At 45.0% G+C, this 21,816-nt stretch overlaps 1 protein-coding gene across 1 annotated transcript in view; it reads right to left on the bottom strand.

Moving 5' to 3' along the window:
• LOC126419394 (uncharacterized) overlaps positions 1 to 20,896 on the bottom strand; it is a 193,655-nt gene extending 172,759 nt beyond the window's left edge. The window contains exons 1-2 of the mRNA XM_050086583.1: positions 20,881 to 20,896; positions 20,453 to 20,789 (exon numbers count right to left, since the gene is read on the bottom strand). Coding sequence (XP_049942540.1) covers positions 20,453 to 20,789; positions 20,881 to 20,896 — 353 coding nt within the window. The remainder of the gene's footprint in view (positions 1 to 20,452; positions 20,790 to 20,880) is intronic.
• Between the last annotated feature and the right edge of the window lie 920 nt (positions 20,897 to 21,816).

Consider the following 21,816-nt stretch of genomic DNA (forward strand, 5'->3'; position numbering starts at 1 on the left):
TGGGGACATTGGCTTTATGACATCCTTCCCAATCGAATCAGTGCTTCCATCCAGACCAGGGAGCCAGCAACTCCGTACAGATAAGTGGGTTCATACTGCCAAGTTCACTGTGAATTTGAATCGATTTTGTAATCACTGCAATAATATCACATAACCCCTCAGACAGTGAAGTTTCATTTCGGACCTACTTCCCTTTTGGGTGCTTTACGTTTTCTGTCAGGCGGTGTATTTTAGAATGCTAGGAAGTTGAGATCGCAAACATTTACCTTAAACGAAAGAAATAGTATGGAGGTACAGTAAGAAACGAAATAAATGTGGAAAAGTGGTGTAAATGTTGAGCAGTATCCGAACAATTGTGAAAAAAAATGATGGACCTCCACCCGGTCATCCGACACTCATCGCACGGGATTTGAAGAGACAGGTTAAGAATGAACTCTTGCAGTACATCCTTTCACCGAGGACCACATACTTCCTGAGCGGAAAAAAAATTGAAACTGACGCCGAAGTGACGAAAGCAGTGCGAGCCGATGGCTTAATGGATTGGCGGCAGCCTACTTCGAAATGAGAATTCTTAAGCTCGTGGACAGATGTGACAAAAGCAAATAATGGAGAGGATTTGTAGAGTGTTTTGTAAGTGGGTTGTTTGTCGTTAGTAAAATAAACTGCTTCAATTTATTAAAGCCAAACGTCGTAATTTTCTGGTTTCTGGTACATTAAAAGTGTTCCTTGGCGTTTTTTCCTTTCTGCAATGATTAAGAATTTTCTAGAGCTTCTTTCGCGATAGTCCCTCTAGCTGCCATCATTGGCTTTTTACATGACGCAGAAAAAAGATAACATGGCGTTAATGTGGCACTGTGGTGCTTCAGTCGAAAGTGTTGCCAGTCAGCGAGGAGTTCCTCTTAAGGAGCTGGTTGCAAGAGTTTTTTAGATTACGACAATCCTTAACAAAACTCTAGGAATTTCCTAGAGGAAGGGGCAATCATTTCTTGGAGGGTGTGAACTTTGCACTAGTGCTGAAGATAAAAATTTTGGGCAATTAATGTGAAAATGACATTTCATACAAAACGTATGTCGAGAATTATTTTCTGTTTTCGTTTATTACTACTGTCTTAGTTAACAGTTACTAATTAGCTTGTTGGAACAAAAGTTAATTCATGCTCTCTATAGATTAACAACAATGAAAACAAGTCTCCCTTACATTCTGTTATTGAAAACATTGCGTCATACAGTACACCATGTCGACTACACAGCCGTAAGTCTTGTTATATTAATCAACAAAATTGCATTAATTATAGCATAATCGATGTAGTAGTCTAGTTTTAATCGCTAAGTATCACGGAAACGGACACCTATGTTACGGATCAGTATCAGACAGTGCGCTCCAAAGATTCGAAGCTATGCAGTACAAAGCCTTGCCTATGCTCACTAGGGCGTTCATGCCAACACCAACCAACCACCGTTAAAATTGCGACGAATATACTTGTGCAAGAAATTCCTCCTCTTGTGTCTTGACGAAAAAATCTGGCAATTAATATCCCACTGTGTCTGCAGAAGGTACTGGATAAATAAGCAACTTCCACCCGTCGTGGCTGGATATAGGAGGTGCGACAATAAAGTAATGAGACTGATTCTCTTTGCAAGATGTGGCAACCCTGCACGCGTGCGTAGGTACAAATCTTTGACCTTGGTCTATAAGCTGCTTCTAATCCAAGCGGCACATCGATGCAACTGCTCAGTCGTGAGTTGTGCTGTAATAAGTTAGAGTGGCCGAGCGGTTAAAGGCGCTACAGTCTGGAACCGTACGACCGCTGCGGTCGCAGGTTCGAATCCTGCCTCGGGCATGGATGTGTGTGATGTCCTTAGGTTAGTTAGGTTTAAGTAGTTCTAAGTTCTAGGGGACTTATGACCACAGCAGTTGAGTCCCATAGTGCTCAGAGCCATTTTTGTAATAAGTTAACATATGTTTGTGTCTCTCATCAAGGAAATGGAACCGCATAATATTGCGCAATGGTATGCCATTTCTTTTTGAGTTAAATTGGGTGAAAAGGTGACAACTTACAGTAAGCTTCAGAAGGCTTTTGGAGAGGAGGTTACGTCAAGAGCTCAAGTTTTTTGTTGGCATAAAATGTTTAGTAAAGGCAGAACGAATGTTGAAGATGAAGACCGCAGTGGACGACCATCAACCTCCTTTGCTTCTTTGATTCCAAGGGAATTGTTCATAAAGAGTGGGTGCCTCCTGGACAAACAGTTAACCAATATTACTACAAAGAAATTTTAGAAAGACTTCGTAAAAGAATTCTTTGTGTCCATGCCAACATTGCTGATAATTGGATTCTGCATGACGATAATGCGCCATCCCATACTGCTCTCTCAGTACAGCAATTTTTAGCCTCAAAACAAATTTCAGTACTACCACAGCCATCTTATTCACCAGATATCGCTCCATGCGACTTTTTTCTATTTCCAAGAGTCAAATTGGCGGTCAAGGGACACCATTTTCAAACACCACAAGACATCCAAAACGCTGAGACGAGGGTCTTAGAGGATATTACAGAAGAGGAGTTCCAGAAATGTTACCATCAATGGCAGAAGTGCTGGAAAAAGTGTGTGCAATCAGAAGGGAACTACTTTGAAGGAGAATATACTAAACTTGACTAAAATGGTAAGCAACATTTTTTTCACATCAGTATCATTACTTTATTGTCGCACATCGTATGAAAATGCAGACATTAACGCACCAGGTGTGCAAAAGCCCTCTTCTACAGCAAAGATTCAACTAACGCAACAGCTGTGGAATTTATGTCTCACTACTGCCAAACGTGCTTGGTGTATACAGATGTGCCCAAGTCTAGTGAAGGGTTTTTGGATACCGTGGAGCAAACAAGGACATACAAGATGGATCCACACTCCACAGTTGTTCTAGCCGAACTGACTGCCACTCTGGAAGCCCTACAATTCGCACAGAGGTCCACAACAGACCCAATAGTTATGATCTCTGATAGTACGCCAGCTCTACAACTAATTAGTAATTATCATTATAGTTGTACCAACCCCACAGTTGCAGCAATTGTCGACGTTGTGTTTCGTGTGCAAAGGAACAGTCGCAACGTCGTGATGATGGTAAGGATGGAATGCCACTCTGGTATATCTGGAATTGAATAAATAGACGCCCTAGCAAAGCAGGCATCTCTGGATGGACTAAGTAAATATGGTAAACTGCCTCTGACAAATATAATACCTATACTCAGAAAGCGGTTATCATCGGACTAGCAAAATAAATGGTCGCGGACATCAAAATCGAAGGCAGTCACTACGCACTAGTTCGCCCCACGATTCCAAGAGTACCATGGTGTAATAAGACAGAAACGTCAACGAGCCTGACGACAATTACAACACGTCTGAAATTTAGTCAATGAAAGTTCAACAAACACCTCTGTCGCCTCATCGTATGCGCAGCCCGTCTATGTGAATGCGGAGAGCAAGAAAAACCGAACCCGAAAAACGCACCAAATAAATGTCCTTGCTAGTAATCTTAAGTCTCTTGCTCATAAGTTCCCAAGCAGCCTCTAAACCTTGTTAACATCCAACAATGTGCCAGCTTGTAAGCTACTGTACTGGTTCGTCAACAGTGCCAACATCAAGGTATAGCTCCTTGCGCTGCTAATGTAATGCTCCTGTACTTAGAATGCGAGGGGAAGACCCAGACTCAATTAGCTGACTATACCCCTACGTAATACTCTGCAAAAAATGGAACGGTCAACTTCCAGATGTATGTCACTATGTACCTCCTACGTATACCCGTTTGAATACGTATGTAACTACATGTGTGGCTGTAACACACAATTCTGGTTAATATACACTATTCTCTTATTCTGTCTAAATGGTATTAATACACCTGCACAAATATTCAGTTCTCTATCCGAAAGTTGTGAAAGCAGTTCTCACACCAGATGCGAAGAGCATTTTATTGTTAATTTAGATATATAGTAATTAACGTTGGTCATTTGTTAATCCCATGTTACATCGTATAATGATACGAGGGTAAGACATAAATAATTTCTACCAAAATAGTCAAAACCAATTGTAATATGACTTTTCCCTGTGGTTTGCTGGCTGCATGGGCAAGTTTCAAATGCTAATGTGCCTGGCAGAGGGTTCATCAAACCATCTTCACAATTCTCTATTATTCAAAGCTCGTATAGCGCGTGGAAAGAACGAACAACTATATCTTTCCGTATGAGCTCTGATTTCCCTTATTTTATCGTGGTGATCGTTTCTCCCCATGTAGATCGGTGTCAACAAAATACACTCCTGGAAATTGAAATAAGAACACCGTGAATTCATTGTCCCAGGAAGGGGAAACTTTATTGACACATTCCTGGGGTCAGATACATCACATGATCACACTGACAGAACCACAGGCACATAGACACAGGCAACAGAGCATGCACAATGTCGGCACTAGTACAGTGTATATCCACCTTTCGCAGCAATGCAGGCTGCTATTCTCCCATGGAGACGATCGTAGAGATGCTGGATGTAGTCCTGTGGAACGGCTTGCCATGCCATTTCCACCTGGCGCCTCAGTTGGACCAGCGTTCGTGCTGGACGTGCAGACCGCGTGAGACGACGCTTCATCCAGTCCCAAACATGCTCAATGGGGGACAGATCCGGAGATCTTGCTGGCCAGGGTAGTTGACTTACACCTTCTAGAGCACGTTGGGTGGCACGGGATACATGCGGACGTGCATTGTCCTGTTGGAACAGCAAGTTCCCTTGCCGGTCTAGGAATGGTAGAACGATGGGTTCGATGACGGTTTGGATGTACCGTGCACTATTCAGTGTCCCCTCGACGATCACCAGTGGTGTACGGCCAGTGTAGGAGATCGCTCCCCACACCATGATGCCGGGTGTTGGCCCTGTGTGCCTCGGTCGTATGCAGTCCTGATTGTGGCGCTCACCTGCACGGCGCCAAACACGCATACGACCATCATTGGCACCAAGGCAGAAGCGACTCTCATCGCTGAAGACGACACGTCTCCATTCGTCCCTCCATTCACGCCTGTCGCGACACCACTGGAGGCGGGCTGCACGATGTTGGGGAGTGAGCGGAAGACGGCCTAACGGTGTGCGGGACCGTAGCCCAGCTTCATGGAGACGGTTGCGAATGGTCCTCGCCGATACCCCAGGAGCAACAGTGTCCCTAATTTGCTGGGAAGTGGCGGTGCGGTCCCCTACGGCACTGCGTAGGATCCTACGGTCTTGGCGTGCATCCGTGCGTCGCTGCGGTCCGGTCCCAGGTCGACGGGCACGTGCACCTTCCGCCGACCACTGGCGACAACATCGATGTACTGTGGAGACCTCACGCCCCACGTGTTGAGCAATTCGGCGGTACGTCCACCCGGCCTCCCGCATGCCCACTATACGCCCTCGCTCAAAGTCCGTCAGCTGCACATACGGTTCACGTCCACGCTGTCGCGGCATGCTACCAGTGTTAAAGACTGCGATGGAGCTCCGTATGCCACGGCAAACGCTGACACTGACGGCGGCGGTGCACAAATGCTGCGCAGCTAGCGCCATTCGACGGCCAACACCGCGGTTCCTGGTGCGTCCGCTGTGGCGTGCGTGTGATCATTGCTTGTACAGCCCTCTCGCAATGTCCGGAGCAAGTATGGTGGGTCTGACACACCGGTGTCAATGTGTTCTTTTTTCCATTTCCAGGAGTGTATTTTCGCATTCGGAGGAGAGAGTTGGTGATTGGAATTTCGTGAGAAGATTCCGTCGCAACGAAAAACGCTTTTCTTTTAATGATGTCCACCCCAAATCCTATATCATTTCTCTGACACTCTCTCCCATATTTCGTGATAATACGAAACGTGCTGCCCTTCTTTGAACTTTTGCGATATTCTCCATCAGTCCAATCTGGTAAGGATCCCACACCGTGCAGCAGTATTCTAAAAGAGTACGGACAAGTGTAGTGTAGGCAGTCTCCTTAGTAGATTTGTTACATTTTCTAAGTGTCCCGCCAATAAAAGGCAGTCTCTGGGCCGGCCGTTGTGGCCGAGAGGTTCTAGGCGCTGCAGTCCGGAACCGCGCTGCTGCTACGGTCACAGCTTTGAATCCTGCCTTGGGCATGGATGTGTGTGATGTCCTAAGGTTAGTTAGGTTTAAGTAGTTCTAAGTCTAGGGGACTGATGACCCCAGATGTTAAGTCCCATAGTGCTCAGAGCCAGTTGAACCACTTTTTGTGCGTCAATAGACAGTTTTCTTCGAGGTAATTCATAATGTTTGAACACAATATACGTTCCAAAATCTTGTTGCATATCGACGTTAGCGATATGGGCCTTTAATTTAGTGGATTACTCCTACTATATTTCTTGAATATTGGTGTGACGTGTGCAACTTTCCAGTGTTTGGGTGCAGATCTTTGGTCGAGCGAGCTGTTATATATGATTGTGAAGTGTGGACTAATGCATCAACATACTCCGAAAGGAACCTAATTGATATACAGTCTGGACCAGAAGACTTGCTGTTATTAAGTGATTTAAGTTGCTTCACTACTCCGAGGATATTTACTTCTACGTTACTCATGTTGGCAGCTGTTCTTGATTCAGATTCTGGAATATTCACTTTGTCTTCTTTTTGCGAAGGCATTTCGGTAGTGTTTAATAACTCTGCTTTGGCAGCACTGTTCTCGATAATATCTACATTGCCATCGTGCATAGAAAGCATTGATTGTTTCTTGCCGCTAACATACTTCACATACGACCAGAATCTATTTGGATTTTCTACCAAGTTTGGAGACAGTTTCGTTGTTGAAACTGTTATAAGCATCTCGCATTGAAGTTCGCGCTAAATTTCGAACTTCTGTAAAAGATCACTAATCCTGGGGATTTTGCGTCTGTTTAAATTTGGCACGTTTGTTTCGTTGTTTCTGCAACAGCGTTCTAATCCGTTTTGTGTACCAAGGAGGATCAGCCCCGTCGTTTGTTAATTTATTTGCTATAAATCTCTCAATTGCTGCCGATACTACTTCTTTGAATTCAAGCCACATCTGGTCTACACCTACATTATTAATTTGGAATGAGCGGAGATTGTCTCTCAATCCTGCTTTTACTTAACAGTTGTTAGCTGCGGGAAAGCAGATTAGATAAACAGCCTTTCGTGCGCTCACAGCAAATTTTCTGGGTACGAAGACCCTTGACTTAGTATCAGGTTTTGCATGCGCCCACTATACACCATGAATAGTTACACTACTGGCCATTAAAATTGCTGCACCAAGAAGAAATGCAGACGGTAAACGGGTATTCATTGGACAACTATATTATACTAGAACTGACTTGTGGTTACATTTTCACGCAATTTGGGTGCATAGATCCTGAGAAATCAGTACCCAGAACAACCACCTCTGGCCATAATAACGGCCTTGATACGCCTGGGCATTGAGTCAAACAGAGTTTGGATGGCGTGTAGAGGTACAGCTGCCCATGCAGATTCAACACGATACCACAGTTCATCAAGAATAGTGACTGGCATATTGTGACGAGCCAGTTGTTCGGCCACCATTGACCAGATGTTTTCAATTGGTGAGAGATATGGAGAATGTACTGGCCAGGGCATCAGTCGAACATTTTCTGTACCCAGAAACGCCCGACAGGGCCTGCAACATGAGGTCGTGCATTATCCTACTGCAATGTAGGGTTTCGCAGGGATCGAATGAAGGTAGAGCCACGGGTCGTAACACATCTGAAATGTAACGTCCACTATTCAAAGTGCCGTCAATGCGAACAAGACGTGACGGAGACGTGTAACCATTGGCACCCCATACCATCACGCCGGGCGATACGCCAGTATGGTGATGACGAATACACCCTTCGAATGTGTGTTCACTGCGATGTTGCCAAACACGGATGCGACCATCATGATGCTGTAAACAGAACATAGATTCATCCGAAAAAATGACGTTTTGCCATTCGTACACCCAGGTCCGTCGTCGAGTTCATCATCGCAGGCGCTCCTGTCTGTAATGCAGCGTCAAGGGTAACCGCAGCCACGGTCGCCGAGCTGATAGTCCATGCTGCTGCAAATGTCGTCGAACTGTTCGTGCAGATGGTTGTTGTCTTGTAAACGTCCCAATCTGGTGACTCAGGGATCGAAACGTGGCTGCACGATCCGTCACAGCCATGCGGATAAGATGCCTGTCATCTCGACTGCTAGTGATACGAGGCCGTTGGGATCCAGCACGACATTCCGTATTACCCTCCTGAATCCACCGATTCCATATTCTGCTAACAGTCATTGGATCTCGACCAACGCGAGCAGCAATGTCGCGATACAATAAACCGCAATCGCGATAGTCTACAATCCGACCTTTATCAAAGTCTGAAACGAGATGGTACGCATTTCTCCTCATTACACGAGGCACAACAACAGCGTTTCACCAGGCAACGCCGAACAACTGCTGTTTGTGTATGAGAAATCGGTTGGAACTTTCCTGATGTCAGCACGTTGTAGGCGTCACCACCGACGCCAACCTTGTGTGCATGCTCTGAAAAGCTAATCATTTGCATATGACAGCATCTTCTTCCTGTCTGCTAAATTCCGCGTCTGTAGATCGTCGTCTTCGTGGTGTAGCAATTTTAATGGGCAGTAGTGTATTTTGAGTTCCGACGACGTTGCTAATTCATTCTGTCGCTATATCCCAAGTGGCTCTGTTACCGCACAAAGTTGGCCGAAAAGTCATTTCTTAATTAGAGTGTCATTTTATGTTTTCCTACTATAATAGTACTACCGTGTAATAAATTATTTGGGACCTTTTGGCGCTCTAATGCGAGTGATTTCGTCAATGTATGTAAAATGTGCAAAATGGTTTTGTGGAGGAAGGCTACAGTTTACTTTTCAGTAGGTTATACACTCATCATCAATCGGATTAATGACAGCTGTTGCGATGGAGAGAAGTACTCGAATGGATTGCAAATGAAATAGTTCAGCGTGTGAAGTAACGCGATGTCGTCGGATTTTCGGGATCCTGTACTGACTGTCAGAGTAAAAGTAGAATGTAGGATGAGGAAGATGCATGGTACTGGCTATTCTCTGTCTCTCTTTTATTTATTTTTAAGCAAACTGGGCTTTTCGCGTGTCGTAGTTTCTGGTATCAGCGGACGGCGTCGACCATCAAGAGTTGTGGAGTAAACAGAAAATAATATGATCCGTATCTGCACAGACGGCGAGGTAGGAGAGGGACTGCTGTAGTGGGTGAGAGAGACTCCGTCGTGAACGACTACACTGCAATAGGGGAGGTGCAGCTCGACAGATGGAGCCCATGCATAAACGCATATCTCGTGTAATTTAGTAGCTACAGCTGTTGTTGTTATTGTGGTCTTCGGTCCTGAGCTCTCCATGCTACTCTATCCTGTGCAAGCTTCTTCATCTCCTAGTACCCACTGCAGCCTACATCCTTCTGAATCTGGTTAGTGTATTCATCTCTTGGTCTCCCTCTACGATTTTTACCCTCCACGCTGCCCTCCAATACTAAGTTGCTGATTCCTTGCTGCCTCAGAATATACTACTTTAAGTGTCTCATTTGCTAATCTAATACCCTCAGCATCACCCGATTTAATTCGACCATATTCCTACAGCTAGCTAGTATGAAATGAATCGTATTAACAGTTTACGTCAGTACGGCCAGTAGTTCGACAAATATGGACGTTAAAACTCGATACTTTCTCACTAGAGTGCTCAAAAGGCATGGTCACGTAAGCAAAGATTCAAAGTAAAATAAGTCCGACCATCCACTGCTAGAATAAAATCTCGCAAAACTAAAAATGGGTCAGAAATGTAGCACCGTGGACAATGTTGCCTACTACGATACTGCCAGTGTAAAATAAAGAAAAACGGGCACGTGTGATACCCTGTTTGGTATTATTATCAAAAAATAAAAAATTCTTCTCCTTGTGCAGCTTTCGTGCAGTAATGAAGCTTGGGGCATTACTGGTATCTACATCCCCCAACACCCTCCTTTTTTATTCTCTTTGTTGTGGAATTAGAATAACTGGCAGTTCCTGCAACCCTCTCAAGTACACCTTTTAATCAGATTTTTGCTTCCTTGCTTGCCTCTTCCGACATTAATATACTGACATTCCGCGTAATCAAACGTGCCTGATTACGAAAAACTTTCCCTAGTTTTGTGGTGCGCAAATATTTCAGTACAATGTTGTGTGATAAAGAGGTAGCAGCGAGAACGCTCGTAAGTCCGCACGTCACCACGTGACGGAAACGACCGGAGGCTATGCGCTCCACTTTCTAACACAGCAGTGTTCTTGATGGGTGGTTCACGTTAAGGGAGCTGGTTCGTGAACACTAGGGGAAATCTGGAAAAATTTGTCAGTTTTCTAATTAGTGTAGCTCAAAGAATAAGAGCTGTAAGCCCTTGTGATGTTTGCAGTCTTTTAACAGATCTGGTGGAAACACTTTGGTATATGAACCACATGTTTTGGTCTCACACCCATTTCTTAATTGCATTTCGTGTTGCAACAGAAATAAAGCATGTTAATTATTTTATGTACAGCATACAATCACGTATATAGAAATAAAAACTAAGTAGAGCTTGATATTTTTCTGGGAGTTCTTTACACAATTATGTTTACAGTAGGCTTTTAAAAGATGTTGCTCAATTTTTTAATAGTGATTATAAAAATGCCAGTAATTATAGTTTTTATCTAAAAAGTCTTTAATTTTCAAATTTCAGTCGTAATAATAGCCTACTTTTTAATTAAGTATGTTTTAAGAGAATATACAAAATTTCAGCCTTCTGTCTTTTACAGTTTTTAACCCATGTGTACCAGAACATCCAAAAAGTGAACATCCGGTAAATTAAAATTAAAGCTTGCTTGTTTGATTGGCTCCCAACACTGATTTCTCTTCTTCAAATAGTTGCCAGGGGTCAACGCCAGTTAAAATGCTTTGCATATTTAGTCCAACAGGCACTCTCATCAATTCGATAACCTTAAACCTTGACACTGCACCACGACTGAAGCGTAGCACAGCATCCAGGACACCTATTTTCAAAGTATTTAGTCCAACCAGGACAGTTTTTGGTATCAGTTCCCGTATACAGTTGTTAAAACTTTCATCTGGGTTTTGAGTCCTGCAGTGTAATTACTTGTCACAATCTAGTGCACTAAGAAATATGGGACTAAAAGCCATAAAAACAAACAAGTGAGAACAAAATTGCATTTCTGACAGAGCTGTCTGTGTCACATTGTCGCGTCGTCATGTGTGCATACACTTTTAATTCCTCTAGTTTTCTGGCTTTGTCCGGTGCAGTTTCCTCGAAGACAACTTTATCTTATGCAGAAAAGTACAGAGAACTTTTAAGAAAAAAATTTAAAAATTCTGTTTTTTCTTTGTACTTGTTTACATACTAATGCCCTTAAATGAAATGTGGTCGTTGACAAGTCTGCTACCGTCGTTAATTTAAGAACAAGTGTCCAATCATATGCACCTGTTTCTTTGCCTACAACGCACTAAGTGTCCTGTAACATCAGCAGCATAGCGGGCAGCTAACATGACCCTTCCAAGCGTGTTGGTACTTGTATGCCGCCTCTTCCTCCCAGCCCTTGTTCCTTATCGCCTCTCTATGCGAGGTCCCTGCCACTTGCACTCAAACCTATAGCACCATCATAGACAAGACTTCCGTGAATTGCGGGTGGATGTTGAGCGGTCAGCTCCCAATTCCATCAGTGTCTGGTGAAGTCGATGCCATGACACTTCGCCGCCGTCATCACTGCGGAAGGGACCCTACACGCTGCTAAGAAGCTGTCTCTAACTCAGATGCTCTTGTATTTCTCTCGTTTGACGTAAAATGCTGAAGGGTACACTGTCGGCATCTACCAGCACATTACCAACACAGGGACGAGGTCACCAGTTGTAAAAGTAACGGCCGGGTCATCTCAAGCGAATGTCGTTGCCACCATTCTTGATCACGATATACAGGTGGTCCATTGATAGTGACCGGGCCAAATATCTCACGAAATAAGCATCAAACGAAAAAACTACAAAGAACGAAACTCATCTAGCTTGAAGGGGAAACCAGATGGCGCTGTGGTTCGCCCGCTAGATGGCGCTGCCATACATCAACTGCGTTTTTTTTAAAAAAAATAGGAATCCCCATTTTTTATTACGTATTTGTGTAGTATGTAAAGAAATATGAATGTTTTAGTTGGACCACTTTTTTCGCTTTGTGATAGATGGCACTGTAATAGGCACAAACGTATAAGTACGTGGTATCACGTAACATTCCGCCAGTGCGGACGGTATCTGCTTCGTGATACACTACCCCTGTTAAAATGAACCGTTTACCAATTGCGAAAAAGGTCGATATCGTGTTAATGTGTGGCTGTTGTGATCAAAATGCCCAACTGGCGTGTGCTATGTATGTTGCTCGGTATTCTGGACGACTTCATCCAAGTGTCCGGACCGTTCGCCGGATGGTTACGTTATTTAAGGAGACAGGAAGTGTTCAGAAACATATGAAACGTCAACCACGACCTGCACCAAATGATGATGCCCAAGTAGGTCTTTTAGCTGCTGTCGCGGCTAATCCGCACATCAGTAGCAGACAAACTACGCGAGAATCGGGCATCTCAAAAACGTCGGTGTTGAGAATGCTACATCAACATCGATTGCACCCGTACCATATTTCTATGCACCAGGAATTGCGTAGCGACGACTTTGAACGTCGTGTACAGTTCTGCCACTGGGCACAAGAGAAATTACGGGACGATGGCGAATTTTTTGCACGCGTTCTATTTAGCGACGAAGCGTCATTCACCAACAGCGGAAACGTAAAAAATGTTCAAATGTGTGTGAAATCTTATGGGACTTAACTGCTAAGGTCATCAGCCCCTAAGCTTACACACTACTTAATCTAAATTATCCTAAGGACAAACACACACACCCATGCCCGAGGGAGGACTCGAACCTCCGCCGGGACCAGCAGCACAGTCTATGACTGCAGCGCCTTAAACCGCTCGGCTAGTCCCGCGTGGCGCGGTAACATAAACCGGCATAATATGCACTATTGGGCAACGGAAAATGCACGATGGCTGCGACAAGTGGAACATCAGTGACCTTGGCGGTTTAATGTATGGTGCGGCATTATGGGAGGAAGGATAATTGGCCCCCTTTTTATCGATGGCAATCTAAATGGCGCAATGTATCCTGATTTCTTACGTAATGTTCTATCGATGTCACTACAAGATGTTTCACTGCACGACAGAATGGCGATGTACTTCCAACATGATGCATGTCTGGCACATAGCTGGCGTGCGGTTGAAGCAGTATTGAATAGCATATTTCATGAGAGGTGGATTGGTCGTCGAAGCACCATAACACGGCCCGCACGTTCACCGGATCTGACGTCCCGGAATTTCTTTCTGTGGGGAAAGTTGAAGAATATTTGGTATCGTGATCCACCGACAACTCCTGACAACATGCGTCAGCGCATTGTCAATGCGTGTGCGAACATTACGGAAGGTGAACTACTCACTGTTGAGAGGAATATCGTTACGCGTTGTCGGGGAATGAAGACTCCTACGCCATCTGTTGGTGTTCTGTTAAGTCTGTACATTGTGCTGCCCTCTGCAGCGGATATATTTCTACTAGTGATGGGCTAAACTGCGATTTTCCGATATCAGTGATTTCTGTGAATGCTACTTTTCAGTATCTGTTATTCTTAACTGTGAATTGTCGCAGTTAAGAGTCGCAGTTAAGGAACCTAAGTCGCGTATCCCTCCGCCACTGCTACTTCTGCTACTTCCGCGATTTCTGCGACTTCTGCGATTTCTGCTACTTCTGCGATTTCTGTGACTTCTGCTACTTCTGCGATTTCTGTGACTCCTGCGATTGCTGCGACGTACCACCGTATGAAAAAGTTACATCTGTCCACACAGAAAATTGCATCTCAACAAACCTGTCATTGGTAAGTATGTTTTACGTTTATTCTTCCGTTGGCTTTAATTTTGTGTTAAAGAAACAACTGTGAAAATATTAATTGTATAATTTATATGTAAGTAGCCGTACAGTACCTAATAGTTCGTGTTTAGAAAATGAATTCTAACATATTGTTACGTTCACAGGTACCTGAACTGCATTTCAGTCACTCAGTAAAGTGATAGCTCAAAATATCATTGTCAACAGATCTGAAGAAATTGCCAGTCTTTAGACCGTTTTCGTCAGACGAGAGGTTAGTTTCTAAGCGTTTTGATGGACTTAATTACTTCAGTGAGATCGTTCTTGCGAATGTGATATAGCAAATATTAGCAATCTACTCTGTCAATTATATTGCTAGTAATTAGTGACAGCAAAAATTGTTTAATAATCCTTGTGTTTTTGCAGACGCAGTTCTGACTGATTACTGGTTGCTGTACATATCTATCCACATCAAGGCTGTTGAGAGAGACTCGTGAAGATTCAAGACAGCTCTTAGAGGATTTGCAGTTTAAAAGTGAAATAATTATGAAATAAGTGTATGACTGATTAAAATGTTTTATTGAAGTTGTTGTGCGATTTTAAAGGAATAATAAATGTTAAATACATTGAGTGAATAATAAAAATCTCATTTTCCACATGTTAAGCCGTCCTATACCTGTAATTTTCCGCCACTTATTTATTGGTAAACACTTGTTGGAGAGTGACATGCCGCCCCCCCCCCCCCTTTCTCCACAATCTTGGTGTGACACTGACCTGTAACATATCCTGAAGTCTACAATATGCATTTTGAGGCTGTTGATATGAAAGTGGGAAGTACAGATCTTCCAGTTAAATCAGGAATAGCTTAAGTGCATTACTTGAAAGTGACACAGGAAAAGCTTACTTATGTAGGTGGTAGTAGTGTCGGTAAAAAGTTCTTGTGTGTGAAGTTGCCATGTAGAACACCAGGTGTAAAACTTTTCTCCCGAGTCTTGAACTGTGAGGCATTCATATGACTGTTTTCATTTCTCTACACTTATACAGATGTCTGAGTTCTGCTGTGTTAACATTGCAAAGTCCTGTAGGCATGTGGAGTATTAACGAAAACTGTCATATTGGAAGCAGAATCAAACACATTTGTTACGTTACTCGATATTTTCAGGAGAAAAAGGCAATGTCGCTTCTTATTAATATAATACATTCAGAGTCACAGCAGTATTTGACCAACCATAACTGATGCTGAATGTGCATGTCGTCATATAATATGAAGAGCTTATTTCAATAGTGGTACAAGTCCATTACCTACATTTTTCTGTCTATAATGCTTCTGAAATTAGTGATCCAAATAAACATAAATAAAGGCTCATCTCTAGCAAGAAGCCATATGGTGAATATTTCTGGTATCTCAACTGCAGATTTTTCAGCACTCATTTAACTTTACGACTCTATATCTCAAAATTAACAAAAATGGACTTGTACCACTATTGAAATAAACTCTTCACATGCACACACAGCACATCGATCTCGTGAGGCACAAGGCTCTCACAACGTACATACGTCGGTCAACAGATGACACTAGGAGAAGTATGTTAACTGCGCTTTTTAGTTGCTACTTGCGACTCTTAGTTGCGATTTGTCACAGAAATCGCAGTTTGACTCGGTAGCGAATAGCGTAGTATGAACTTTGCTCAGCAGATGGCAGTGCTAACTGCGCTTTTTAGTTGCTACTTGTGACTCTTAGTTGCGACTTGTCACGGAAATCGCAGTTAGACTCCATAGCGTATCGCAGAGATGGACGTAGTACGAACTTTGACCCACAGATGGCACTGTTAACCGCGCTTTCTAGTTGCTACTTGCGACTCTTAGTTGCGACTTGTCACGGAAATCGCAGTTAGACTCCATAGCGTACCGCAGAGATGGACGTAGTACGAACTTTGACCCACAGATGGCACTGTTAACCGCGCTTTCTAGTTGCTACTTGCGACTCTTAGTTGCGACTTGTCACGGAAATCGCAGTTAGACTCCATAGCGTATCGCAGAGATGGACGCAGTACGAACTTTGACCCACAGATGGCACTGTTAACCGCGCTTTCTAGTTGCTACTTGCGACTCTTAGTTGCGACTTGTCACGGAAATCGCAGTTAGACTCCATAGCGTACCGCAGAGATGGACGTAGTACGAACTTCGGCCAACAGATGCCACTGTTAACCGCGCTTTTTAGTTGCTACTTGCGACTCTTAGTTGCGACTTGTCACTGAAATCGCAGAAAGCAGTGCTAAATTCGACCAATAGATGGCTCACGTCTTTCAATGTGAAATACTACTTGCGACTGCTAACTGTGACTGAAATCGCAGTTAGATTCTGTAAAGTTGCTACTGTGATATCTGTGACTTCTCAGTCACTGTGATTTCTAACAGATACGCGATTTCCTGCCCACCACTAATTTCTACGATAACTGTAAAATGGACGTGTGAGAATAAAGGTGTGTGTGAGCAGAAGTTTTACTGTGTCCTTGATTTCACTAGTGTGTAGCAACATTTTGGTGCCGAAACCCGGGAGAACATGAAGAGATAGAGTGCTACTACACATTAAAGAGGACTCGACGCCGGCGGAGCAGGTTTTGAGCGACTTCAATCTCAAAATCCGGTCACGTCACGCCACGTTCAGCTCACACAGATAAGTTGCGGCATTGCTCTGAAACTGTAGCAAAGGACACTGCGAGGCGATTGATTTGTATGTGATGTTACTTGGTGCATGTTTGTTGGTGGCAGAGCAATAGAGGGCAGTTGGCGTATTATTTGCAAAGCACAAAGGGGACTTGCTGAAGTATTGGTAGACTGCAGCGCCATCTGTTAGCAACAGCGACCACTACTAAAGGTCGCGGAGGTTGAAAACTGCACGGCCGCGCCATCTCTTGAGAACTACAAACATCACTAGGGGCTGCTAACGGTTCACACTCCAGGACAGCGCCATCCCTTAGCGATAGCATCCAACTGACGGGGTGTCTTGACCTTGAACGCACTCTCGCGACAGAAAGCAAAACCACCAACTCACCATGGCAGAAGCAGTAGCTACGAACTTGGGGAGGCTGCGCCGGAAGCGGACGACCTTGCGATCGAATGCGACGCGTTTCGTCAGCCAAATAAACGCCTTCGATGGTTCTACAGCTGCAGAAGAAGTAGAACACTTCCAGGAACGCCTACAAGAAACATTAGAAGAGTTGACCAGACTCAACGATACAATACAGGACTTGCTGGATGACTCTGAATACGAAGCCGACACGGAAGCTTGTGAGGAATATACTGATAAATGCAAACGCGCCCTCCGAAAGGCGAAAGGCCTTCTAGGAGGAGCGCGCTCAGGAGACAGAAACGTGACGTCAGCGGCTCAACAACACGCCTGTATGGACATAAAATTGCCTACTATCAAACTGCACGCATTCTCAGGGAATATAGAAGCTTGGCCTCGATTTTGGGAACAATTCACAGCTTCCATAGACGAGAATCCGATGGTGTCAACAATGAACAAGCATGTATTCCTCCGTGGTTACCTTGATGGGGAACCTAAGGACTTGGTCGATGGCATTGCTGTTACAGCTGATACATATGAGCAGACTAAGCAAATTTTGAAATCCAAATATGGGGATAAGAACAGAATTATCCAAAGTCACCTGGATTTCTTGGAGAATCTTAACACTTCGACTTCAGGCAGTCCAGAGGCTCTCAATTCCACCTACATTGAGTGCCATAAGCGCATCCAAGCACTACGAGCACTAGGAGAAAATGTCGATTCTTATGGGAGAGTGCTTGCACCCAAACTTCTTCGAGCCTTTCCTGAAGAAATTTGCAAAAATTGGCTTGTTCATGCCCGAAGGCAAAAGATTGAAGAAGGGAACCTCACCCACCTTATGGAGTTCTTAAATGAAGAGGTGGAAGGAGCTATCAACACACGCAAAATTCGTGGAGATACTGTACCACACGAAAATTACGTACCAACAGCATCTGCCTTCCACGTAAAGGTTAAAACGAAGAGGGACAAGAAGAAACAACAGAATTCAGAGCCCTTCTGTGTGTATTGCGGCGAAAGAGGGCACTGGGGCCAACACTGCCAAAAGATTGTAAGCTTGCAGGCAAGAATCGACGCCCTCAAGACAATGAACCGTTGCTTTCTATGCCTGAGACGTGGCCACAACAGAAATCAGTGTTTCAAACGGGGAAAGGCGTCCTGTGCGAAATGTAAGGGGGAGCATCACATTTCTATCTGCAGTAGCCATATCACAACAGTAAATAAAATTGAAACTATGACTTCTAACTTCACATACCTGCAGACTGCTCGTGTGAGTATCACAGGACCCACTGGTAAGAGCAAACAGACACGTGCCATCCTGGACACAGGGAGTCAATCGAGTTTCATTCACCATTCACTGATCGAATCTCTCCAACTAAGTGTCATTGGAAGCACTACTCTCGAGATAACTACTTTCGAATCCAGTTACAATTCATCACTCTCAAGGAAGAAGGTGCAGTTTAATATGATGGGGTGCTCCACTAATTCCCACATATCAGTAACAGCCTTTGAAAGCACAAATAATTTTTCACAGCAACCAACAGTGCCACAAGATGTAGGAGATATGGCCTTGAGGGGTGGTACACCACTCGCAGATCCTAAAGGAGACACTGAAGATCTACCTATTGAGATCCTGATTGGAGCTGATTACTACTGGAGAATCGTGACTTTGGAACAACCAATCAAGGTATCACCATCATTGGTTCTTCTCCCAACAATCTTTGGATATGTTCTCAGTGGAAACAGATCTAGCACCACCGTCAACAGAGCAACTGTCAACTTTATTCAGGGCAGCTGCAGTGATATATCTGATGAGTCAGTGCGCCGATTTTGGGACCTGGAGACAATCGGGATAACAGAACATCAAGAGCGAGCATTAAAACCCATGGACCACCCCATTTATCAGGAATTCCGAGAATCATACTGTGTGGAATCTGGCCGCAGAGTTGTATCTCTGCCTCGAAAGAAGGATATGCCTCTCTCCTGCAACCGAACAACTGCTGAAGCGCGTCTTCGCTCCTTACAAAACAAGCTGCGAGGGAATGAAGAGCTGAAGGTCATTTACCACGAGACCATGTCGAAATATATTGAGAAGAACCAGGTAGAGGTAGCACCTGAGGACTGTACTACTGAAAACACTTTCTACCTGCCACACCACATTGTGAAGAAATGCATCAGTGGAAGTGTGAAGTATAGAATAGTCTTCGATGCATCCTCACATGAGCCAGAGTCTCTATCGCTGAATGATGCCCTCGAAAAGGGACCAAATTTACTTCCGGATATTCTAGCAATCTTACTACGATTCCGCACACTTCCAGTGGGATTAGTGTGTGATGTGGACCAAGCTTTCCTGCAGTTAACGTTGAAAGAAGAAGACAGAGACCTCACGAGGTTCCTTTGGTATCGTGTTGAGCAAGCTGGAAGTGGTGCCTACATGACCACAAATGACGTGATTACATATCGCTTCAAACGTTTGCCATTTGGACTTACACCAAGCCCATTCCTGTTGTCAGCTGCCATAAGGGAGCTAGCAGTACTAAATAGTGAAAAATATCCACTATCCTCAGGACTTGTAAACAAGTCAGTGTTCATGGACGATTTCGTAGCCAGTGTTAGAGACAGTGACACCGCTGCAACTGTTTACCATGAACTAACAGAACACCAACAGATGGCGTAGGAGTCTTCATTCCCCGACACGCGTATTGCCAAATGCATTGAGATTGACAGACATAATTTTGAGTATTTATTGCATTAATGTGGTATTTACAGGTAATCACGCTGTAACAGCATGCGATTTCAGAAATGATAATTCCACAAAGGTACATTGGAACAACCGAAGTAAAATGTTCAAACGCACCTACGTTCTGTGTTTTAATTTAAAAAACGTATCTGTTACCAACTGTTCGTCTAAAATTGTGAGCCATATGTTTGTGACTATTACAGCGCCATCTATCACAAAGCGAAAAAAGTTGTCCAACTAGAACAATCATATTTCGTTACGTACTGCACGAATACGTAATAAAAAATGTGGGTTCGTATTTTAAAAAACGCAGTTGATATCCGTTTGACCTATGGCAGCGCCATCTAGCGCGCCAACCATAGCGCCATCTGGTTGCCCCCTTCAAGCTAGACAAGTTTCGTTCTTTGTAGCTTTTTCGTTTGACGGTTATTTCGTGAGTATTTGGCCCGTTCACGATCAATGGACCACCCTGTATAGAAAACAATGCAATGCTTTAAACCCGTTTGTGACACCTGTTAATAGGCGAAGATCATCGTTCATGTGCTTAATAACGTTCCCATTTACGAAGCTATCGTGCAGATTCGCACTATTACGAAAACCCGTCCTACTATCAACTTTGTCAGAGAGCAGAACCATAAGAGACTAGAGAGGCGGCAGCGGGCAGTGGGTACTTACGCTTTATTGCGGATCTTGAGGTGGGTCGGCGCGCCCTTGCCGCGCGAGTGCGCCGGCGCCGGCAGCAGGCGCGCCCTGTCGCGGTACCAGGAGAAGCTGACTGCGCCGGTGGAGGAGGAGGAGGAGAAGGAGGGGGAGGAGGGCGCCGACGCCGACGCCGACGCCGACGTCCGGCGGGGCCGCCGGCCGTAGCCGGGCCGCTGGCGCTGGCGCTGGCGCTGGCGGGGCCGCTGGTGCTGCCGCCTGGCGGGCGCGCGGCACACCAGTCGCAGGCGGTCGCCCTCGCGCACGCTCACGGTGGCCGGCAGCGCCTGCAGCGACAGCCGCGGCCGCGAACCTGCAACGCGACCAACAGACACGCTAGCGAGGTGCCGCGACGGCGAGAGGCCAGCCACACCAGAAACGCTTTTAGTGATGCTGAGGCTAACACGACCAGCCACGCATGTTGGCTGACACAAACCAGTACTCCATGAACATGATGTCCGCCTCGGTAGCGCAGCGGTAGCATTACCGTCTACCACGCAAGGGGGCCCGGGTTCGATTCCCGGCAGGGGATTGGGTGTTGTGTGTCCTTCAGCATTGACATGCAAGTCGCCGAAGTGGCGTCAACTACAAAGACTTGCAATACGGGCGAACCCGGCCAATAAATGCCATACGATCTTCTCATTTCGTCAACACGATCAGTCACAGTGAGGTGCCAAATCCTGCAACACGGCTATCTACTGGTGCAGTTCGAGCAGTTCACAGATCGTCAAATCTCGGGCTAACGAATTCTCCAGAATGAGATTTTCACTCTGCAGCGGAGTGTGCGCTGATACGAAACTTCCTGGCAGATTAAAACTGTGTGCCCGACTGAGACTCGAACTCGGGACCTTTGCCTTTCGCGGGCAAGTGCTCTACCATCTGAGCTACCGAAGCACGACTCACGCCCGGTACTCACAGCTTTACTTCTTCGCAGGAGAGCCTCTGTAAAGTTTGGAAGGTAGGAGACGAGATACTGGCAGAAGTAAAGCTGTGAGTACCGGGCGTGAGTCGTGCTTCGGTAGCTCAGATGGTAGAGCACTTGCCCGCGAAAGGCAAAGGTCCCGAGTTCGAGTCTCGGTCGGGCACACAGTTTTAATCTAACGAATTCTGTTCGTCCATCTCTATCATGTGTCACCGAGCGAGGTGACGCAGTGGTTAGGCACTGGACTCGCATTCGGGAGGACGGCGGTTAAATCCCGCGTCCGGCCATCCTGATTTAGGTTTTCCGTGATTTCCCTAAATCACTCCAGGCAAATGCCGGGATGGTTTCTCTGAAAGGGCACAGCCGACTCCCTTCCGCATCCTTCCCTAATCCGATGAGACCGATGACCACGCTGTCT

This window comes from Schistocerca serialis, chromosome 9, assembly GCF_023864345.2.
Source record: "Schistocerca serialis cubense isolate TAMUIC-IGC-003099 chromosome 9, iqSchSeri2.2, whole genome shotgun sequence".
In the NCBI taxonomy this organism is placed as follows: domain Eukaryota; kingdom Metazoa; phylum Arthropoda; class Insecta; order Orthoptera; family Acrididae; genus Schistocerca; species Schistocerca serialis.